The following is an 8,704-nucleotide window of genomic DNA, read 5'->3' on the forward strand; positions in this document are numbered from 1 at the left end:
CCCTGGCGCTCCTGGCCTTGTCCCTGGCTGGGGTCCCAGCCCAAGGCGCAGCCCTCGAGGACCCCGACTATTACGTGCAGGAGGTCTGGAGCCGGGAGCCGTACGAGGAGCGCCCTGGGCCAGAGCTCGAGCCCTTCTCGCCACCGCTGCCAGAGGGGACCGAGGAGAAGGAGCTCGAGCCGCACCTGCGTGAGCCCGGGCCGCCCAAGCGGGCGACCAAGCCCAAGAAAGCGCCCAAGAGAGAGAGGTTAGCGCCTCCACCAGGTAACTTTCTGCGCTGTGTGGCCGGAGGGGGCGCCCGTGGACGCCCGCCTCGAGGGGACCGCTGGCTTCCCAACCTGTCAGGGATGCTGGGCCGCCAGCCTCCCCTGCGGCCGCGCTCCCTCCCGGGAATCTCAGGCTGCGCTCCCCGCAGGGGCTCCGCGCTCCGCTCCCGGGAACTTTGCCCCCTGTCCCTTCAGGAAGCGAGCGCTGCCTTTGGGAAGCGGCTCAGGGAGCTGGGCCTCTTCGACATTTCCTGGGTAGAACACCTCACTGCTGGCGTTTCTGCCTGCTCTGCCTATCTCTTCAGTCTTCAAAGGCAGTCGTTTTCTTGACAATGAATTTCCCCCTTTGGCCGAGTGACTGGCTGGACTGTTTTGGCTGGTGGCTTTCGAGAGGAGGAAACTCCCCTTGTGGGCTTTTAGCCAGCCGTGTCACCTCTCAGCTCCCTCCCTTCTGCTGTCTGTGGGTCCCTTGAATCCTCTGCAGCAGCAAGATGGCACGGCCACAGCTGGGGACCCCTGGGGACCCCGTGTTCAGGAACATCCATGGTAGCTGCTGCTGTTGTTACTCTGCCCTGGGCTGATGTCTCCAGGAGGCCTGAAGAGCTTCTAGTGACCAACAGCCTGAACCCTCAGTTTCTACCCACTCCTCACCCACTTCTCAGATCCAACCTGAGTTTCTGCCGGCCTTGTCTTTGGGAAGATGACTTCCACTTACTACATACCTCCTGCTCTGGAGCTGTGTCTTAATTGTTCCAGTGGTCTTTATTTAGTTGTGGCGCCAGTATTTTCAACAGTGGGGTCTGAGCAAGATTGTGGACAGATTCTCCTGCCTCCAAGGGTTTCCCTGAAGGGCAGTATGGACTGTGTTACAGAGCTCCAGGGACAGAAGAAGTGGCCTTTGTTTGGTTAAATTGCCTGTGGAAGTCAGCAGCGAGGTGCCAGGGAAGTTGGGGAAACTCTTGAAAAGGTGGCCCCATCTGAGACCCCTTTGTACAGTATGTGAGACCTTGATGTGTTTCACAGGCAGTTTTGTGACCCTGAACAGAACCAGGGTTTTTTTTTGGGGGGGGTAGGGGACTGAAAGTGGATGGATTAACAAAAATTAGAGTGGGGCGGGACACTTACTTGCATTTGTTAAGTGTTGGCTACGACTCTCCTAGGAGCTCTGTGTGCACCTGTCTCAGTTATGAAGTTCTTTCCAGGGCTCTGGAGGTTGGGTGTTTGTGCTACTTTACTGGTGAAAAACATGAAGCTAAAACTGGTAAAGTAACTTGCTTAGTATCACTTTTCTCTGGAAAAATCGAAAGCTCTTCTCCTGTGCTTGCTCTGGCTTGGTAGTTTGAATCAAATACATATGCTATGTTCTTTAATCTACTACGTGTCTAGTATTGTGGGAGGGGATACAGGCTGGATATCAATGGGGCCATGGTAGGGAGAAAGCGAGAGATGATACTTAACCAGTTAGATGTAGGGATTACTGGCCTTAGAATCTTCACCTGCAGATAGGAAGAATAATGTTTATCACTGCACTAGACTTTGTCTGTTGATATGAAAGCTTTTCAGTAGCAGCTTCCAGTGTACCCCAGACTTACAGTTGAGATTAGATCCCCTGAGAGCCCTTTATTCATGCCAGAAATGGTTACCAAGAACCTGGTCAGTACCAAGTGCTGGGGGGAGGCTGTAGGGATTGGGAGCACAAGATAGTCTTGTGTCTGGCATCACAGACCTCACAGTTTGTACAGAAGTGTGGGGTGTCAAGAAATCAAATAGGGAGTCTTGAGCAGTTCTTCCTAGGAGAAGTGATGTTTAAGGCCTGACTAGTGAGCCGATGTTATTATTTGAGGATGTTTATTGGTGACTAAACATCTTTCCCCACAGAAAGCAGTTAAGAAAGTCCCTTCCTGCCTCTGCAGTACCCACAGTCTGATGTCTCTGTGGACTCAGATGTTACAGTGGGGAGGTGGCTTTCCATCATGTGAGTAACAGCACTTGCCAGCCATGGAATGAGGTCCTTTGAAGTAGAAAACAGGGTGCAGCCTGATTTGCAAGGAAAAGGTCATTTGCTTTTGGAAAGCTATCTTGTAGATGGAGATTTGCTTGGAGCAGGAAACTGTTTATTCCTGGTAAATAGCTTCTGCTCCTACAGGAAATGAGCATCTGGTACCCACCTGAATCCCATCCCCAAACCTAAAACAGGTCTTGGGAATTCCAGGGATTCCTTTTGAGGCCTGCCTGGGATCTGACTCCAAGCTTGTTGCTGTTGTAATCTAATACATTGTGTGGGGCTTTTCAGAGCTTCCCCAACTAGTGTGAGCCAAGTATTACATTTATCTACCTTTTAACTAGTACAGTGTGCCGTGAGTGTGTGTGAGTGTGAGTGTGTGTGTGTGTGTGTGTGTGTGTGGTCCATAGAACCTTCCATACTGGACCCCAAGTAGTGAGAGGCACTGACCTTGATTAGGAAGTCATTATAGTTTTTTGCAATTAAACCACACTAGGAGAAATTGTTTCCCACTTTAAACTTTGGTTTGATATTTAGACTGCTTAGGATGTTGTAGAAGCATTCATGTCTGTACTGGATTGTTTTGTAAGCAGGTTGTCATTTTATCTGAGGAAGGTGCTTACAGAGTTGCATGCTGGGTACCAGGCACTGAGGTGGGGGTGAGGGGTTAGATTGAGAGCTGAATAAGAGTATAGAAGCACATATAGCTGATTTAAAAGTCTATCATGAACTTCATCTTTCCAGATGATAAAATGGTTTCTAGGTAGCCTTGCAAGCATACAGTTTGGGCTCAAGGGAAGATAAACTGGAAAGTTGTAAGCAGCTGGCTCTAGGAAAGTTTGTTGGTGCAAGGAGCCAAGGGCATTGGGGGTTTGATGTTGGTATGAGCTTTAGCTTTAACTCTTGACTGCTACAAAAATGCCCCATGGATGTCATGTGCTGAGTATAGGTTGAGCTTCTCTAATCTGAAAATCTGAAACCCCAAATGCTCCAAAATCTGAAATGTTTTGAGTGTCAACATGACATTGCCAGTGGGAACTTCTATACCAAGGTTTGTTTCATGCATAAAAGTATTAGCAATATTGTGTAAAATTATCTTCAGCCTATGTGCATAAGATTTAAATGAAATATAAATGAATTTCACTTTTAGACTTGAGTCCTATTCCCAAGATATCTCATTATGCATATGTAAATATTCCAAAACTTGAAAACTTTGAAATCTGAAACATTTCTGGCACAAAGCATTTTGGGCAAGGGATACTCAAATTGAACTACATTTTCCATGAGGAGTTGACAGATTTCAGAGTAGAGCCCTGATACACTGCACAGAATGAATCTTTAAAAACATTTAAGTTTTTAATTTAATTACAGATTCACAGGAAATTGCAAAATGAGTATAACGAGAAACCTCTAATAACTATAAGGTGAGGTTTTTCAGTCTTGGCCATGTTTGACCAATTGTGTGTATTGTGGAGGGGGCTTGGGTCCTGTACATTGGATGTTGATTAACAGCACCAGCCTTGACCTGCTAGATGCCAGTGACATCCTCTCTCCCTCCAGTTGTCACAACCAAGAACGTTGCTGACATTGCCAGATCTCTTCAGGGGCCAGAGAATCATTATTGATTATTGATCATTATTGCTGTATACATTATTGAAACCAGGAAATTGACATTTGTAAATATTATTAACTGGATTACAATGTCACATTTCATTAGTTCCTCTGTGTGTGTGTGTGTGTGTGTGTGTGTGTGTGTCCATCAAGATACAGGACCGTAGAACCTTTTTTTTTTTTGAGTTTTCAGTAGAACCTTGGTTTGATGGAATTTCTGAGGTCCTCCTCAGCACCAGTTTACTCTAGAGGATTAGATCTTGTAGGACCCTAAGTGGTCGCTGAATGTAGATTCCTGTCCAAGGCAGGGTTCCAATGGTGGGCTCTGTAGTTTCTGCTTACACCCTTCCACAGATGGGCTCTCTTAAGGCTGCTCATTCACTGGATGAACACAGCTGACTGCTAGAATTTTCTTCCTCCCATAGATTTGACAACCTGCTTCTCTCCATTTCTATTTATTCAGCTGTTTTTGGTTGAATTCCATTTTCCACATCCGTGCAGTCAGAAAGCTTTGGAGAAGCGAGCCTCATGTCCCCAGTTTTCATTAAACCAGGGTGAAGCGTGGTGGGCATGCCACTGGATTTGCTTACTTTTCATAAGATTTCCAAATTAGTAAGTTTAGTCCATGACAAATAGAGAATAGAATGGAACATAGTAATAAGCCACAGCTGTGTAACTCATCCACCTTTTACCTTTCACCTTTCACTGGGCAATAAGAGCGAACCATGTAGTAAGAAGTGACTTGAAGGTTGTTAAGCAGGCTTACGTATGTAGCCTTTAAATTTGGACTTCTGCTGGCCTTTCATGGAACATTCTTCAATCACTGTGAGAACGCACAGTTTGAATACACACAAACCTGCATTGAGACCACCTTCCCAAGGCCATAGAATTTGTAGAGTGGGCCACAAGCAGTGTTTGTTTGTATGTCTGTGCCCACAATTTCCAGTTTGCATTTTATACTGTGTTGGGCTCCAGCTGCAGGAGAAAATAACCAGAAACTTATTATTTGAGCATATTTGTTGTAAACAAAGCCCTTTCTGTTGTTTGTGTTGCAGCCAGTTGGTGGGAGGGCTTTACTTCTCAGCTTTTCTTCCTCTCTTTCTGGGACTTGTGCAGTTTGGCCTTTGGATAGAAATATCTTCTCTTGGGAAAAGCTGGAAAATGTGCTTGTAAATAAGTGACTATGCATTTAACAACCTAACACAATGATGTTAGCTTACCTAAACAACTAACAAGAAAGCCTTAATGTCAGAGTGTGCACTCACTGAAAGTTTTAAATCCAGTGTTTTGTCTGGGTCAACTTTGTACAAGAGTCTGAGGGAAAGGGCAGATTATATATTTAAAAAGCATCAATTTTATAAGCACCATCGCCCTTTCCAAAATGCCTTCCAAAGTCAACTGGATGCTGGCACATTCCCCCCTGCCTGTGCCCATGAATCTAGAAACTGGGTCTTGTGCCTGGGTAATTAAGGGTGGGGGACCCTTCTGGGGTTGGGTGAGTTGGCCTGCCTTTTTTGACTCTTAAAAATAGCCATTTTGTTTCTTTGTGTGCTCCAACTGTCTGTGACTGTAAAATTGCATGGTGGTTGGTCTTTGAACACTGGAACAAAGGCAGCCTGGCCCACAGAGCTTATATTTTGAGATGGGACCTCTGGATATTAGTAAGACTCTGGGGAGCCTGAAAACTCAGGCTTGGCATCAACAGCAGTGACAGTCTCCACCCTCTGTGGCCCTGACAGGTCCTTGCCATGGCAGCTGCCCCTCTGGGATCATTAAAAGCATGAATTAGGGTTTCTTTGGTGGCTTACAGAAAGGACTGGTGTCCCTATCTGGCTGGCAGACAGTGGGCTACTCACTGGGGATCATGGGATGATTAGCAAGGCACAGAAAATTTTCAGAAGTTAATTTGAGACTGATGTCAGAGATGGAATACCTGTCTGTGCAAGGCAGGTAGTGTCCTGTAGGTCAAGCTTATTCAGGATTCAGAGACGGTTGAAATCAAAGTCTGGCTTTGTCACTTATGGGCATGTGTGACTTCTCCAAGCTTTGATTCACTGTGAAGCGGAGACAATAATATTCCGCACTTCCCCAGAAGGTGTGAGGTTAATATTCACCTTCCCAGGCTCTGGAGGGACAGCTCCGCAGCAGTGTTCCCTGTTCCTTGAGTCTCCAGCCTGATTGTCCCATGGGCCCTGGAGCAGTGCATCTGGGTTGTTGGCATTTTCTTTCCCTGCACACTCCCTTTGTCTTTCCATCTGTGCTGTATGGCATTGCTGACCAGATACAGTCCTGTGCTGCAAGTGTTACTGTTTCACACAGTGTTTCTGGCAGGACCTGAACCGAGATAGGCAAGCACCAAGGACACCCTGCGCAGTGCCTGTACACCCACCTGGGCCTGACTGTTGCTGTTGCCACAATATCACCTTAAAGGCAAAAGGACTCCCCCTGGTTGTATCTCAGATTAGTGCTGGCTCCACAGAGGGCAAGGGTGGTGGCCACAAAGGCACTGTGGCCCCAGCTGACCTCACTGTTTCTCAGATCCCAGATCTGATGGAGATAAAATCTTCTTCATGAGAGGCTGGCCCTGAGCTGACCAGGCTCACTTCTCAGGGAAGATACAAAAGACAGAGAGAGAGGAAGAGAGGGAGAGTGGGGGGAGAGAGAGAGAAGCGGGGAGGAAGGAGGAGGAGGAGGAGGAGGAGGAGGAGGAGGAAGAGGAGGAGTGGCAAGAAGCTCAGGGAAGGGAGAGGAGAAGAGGGGTAGGATTGCTTGTGTTTGGTTGGCCCTGGTATAAAATAACAAAATATATGTGTGATCAAAGTATGTGGTGAATGTTTACATTTTTAAAATATACTACAATAAAAGGCACATTGCCATTACCCCTTAACAGTACTGTCTTCGAACACATCTTGCCACTTCCTGAAGCAGTTCTGGAGGTCCTCTTTTGTGAGTGTCTTTATGAAGTATAGTTAAAAAGTACAGTGAATGCTGCTGTCAGAGCCCTGTGGCAGGTCCCATCCAAAGTGTTTTTATCCACTTACGGAAACATGATGGTGTCCTCATTCACTTTATTCACTGGATCTGACACAGTGCAACTAACGTTTTTTCCCCAAAGCTGAAATGACCACGTGTTATGGCTTGTGTATAGATGGTCCTCCAAAGCCTCATGCAGTCTTTTTCAAAGGTTGCTGGATCTAGAATGTGTGATTGACTCTTAGTGCAATACTGGGATTGAGGGTGTGTGCTTACTAAATCAGTACACTGACTGGTTTGGCACCACCTTAATCCCAGTAGTTTGGATAAAATAAAAGGGGTGGAAAGAAACTGTTAGGGTCCTCTTGTTGCATTTGCTACTGTGTGGCCTCTGCGATGCCCCTCTGCCATGTGCCACTCTGCCTTGGAGCCAGCTGATTATGGATTGAAGCCTCTACAAACTGTGAGCTAAATAAACCCTTTCCCCTTTAACTTTGGGTGTCAGATATTTTGTCTCAATATTGATAGAAAAGTAACTAACACAGAAATATGGCACCTAGAATGGGGCTGTTGCTGTGACTGTATCTGACCATGTGGTTTGGGAACATTTGGAGCTGGCTTGTGGGAAGGGGAAGAGTTAGGAAAGGTTCTGAGATGCCAGCTGAAAAATTAGAGCTAGAACACCTTAGGCTGTACTGTATTGGAGACTCTTGTCAGAGCTTAGAAGACCAGAAAGGTGGTAAACACCAGGCTCAGGAGTTTTCTGTTGGGAAGAAGTACTGCACTGGCTCCTAAACTTCAGATGTTGTGTGTTTTGCTTGGTAGAAAGTTTGTCTACATTTTACATTTGTCCAGAGACTTTGCATAAACCTGAGATTACAGATGGCAGACTAATTAAGCTTGTAGAAGAAATTTCAAGGCAGTCTAATATTGAGGCAGTGGCATGGCTACTGTTGGGGGCTTTTAGCCAGATTTATGTTGAGAATCAAGAGCAAAGAGCCCAGTGGAATATTTTTAAAATTTTTAAGTTTGGCCAGAAAAGAAGCTCCAGTAAACTTGTGGCCTGCAAAGATAGAACAGAGGAGATCTTTTTTCTTTCTTTTTATTGAGTTTATTGGTATAATCTAGGTATACAGTACAGTTATATTCATCCTTGGGATTCTGTACCTTTACATAATAGGTCTTGATTCTCATTTTTCCCCTTGTCCCTGCCCTCCCTTCACCCCCTCCTCCCCTCCCCATTTACAAACACTTTATTTCCATTTTTTCAGTTTCTCATATTTTTTCCCTCTCCCTTATTACCTTTCCCCCACCCTTCCCACTTTCCCTACACCTTTAGCCCTTTACTTCTATTTCACATTATTATCTCATTAGGATCCTTTGTACTATTATAGTTTTTCACACCAAAGAAACTATTCGCTATTTCAGTTAAAGAAATCTCTGTATGAACATTAAAAATAGGGAATCCTAAAATAAAACTAAAAAGGAAAGTAAAATAGAAAAGGTAATGACGTAAGATTAAAATAATCCTTAATTCTGGAGATGAAAATGATCCCTTAACATATTTAAATAGCTTCTTGCTCTTATAGTCTTATCTTATTCTTTTTTTTCATTATTTAGAGAATACTTTATTGGTTTCTGTAATCAAACCCATGTAGATATGACCTTCCATATTTAGTATGATGTGTTACCCCTGTACACATGGAAAAAAAATAAAAAATAAAAATAAAAATAAATTAACATTTCTAGACCAATATGGTTGTCCATTTCTGTACAATGCCAGCTCAACACAGTAAATTGGGATGACTTTTTCCAAAGTTGGCAGCACCGTTAAAGTTTCCCAAAATTCAAT

The 8,704-nt window shown here is 45.0% G+C and overlaps 1 protein-coding gene across 1 annotated transcript in view; it reads left to right on the top strand.

The window, feature by feature from the left end:
• Window positions 1–2: 2 nt before the first annotated feature.
• The window catches only part of Cpxm2 (carboxypeptidase X, M14 family member 2), a gene marked incomplete at its 5' end in the record, with an annotated part of 145,326 nt that continues 136,624 nt past the window's right edge, over window positions 3–8,704 (top strand). Inside the window, one exon of the mRNA XM_010635369.3 lies at window positions 3–264. Within this exon, the coding sequence (XP_010633671.1) occupies window positions 3–264 (262 nt within the window). The remainder of the gene's footprint in view (window positions 265–8,704) is intronic.

The sequence above is a fragment of the Fukomys damarensis genome, unplaced genomic scaffold (assembly GCF_012274545.1).
Source record: "Fukomys damarensis isolate Sample0158 unplaced genomic scaffold, DMR_v1.0_HiC HiC_scaffold_8, whole genome shotgun sequence".
NCBI classification, from domain to species: domain Eukaryota; kingdom Metazoa; phylum Chordata; class Mammalia; order Rodentia; family Bathyergidae; genus Fukomys; species Fukomys damarensis.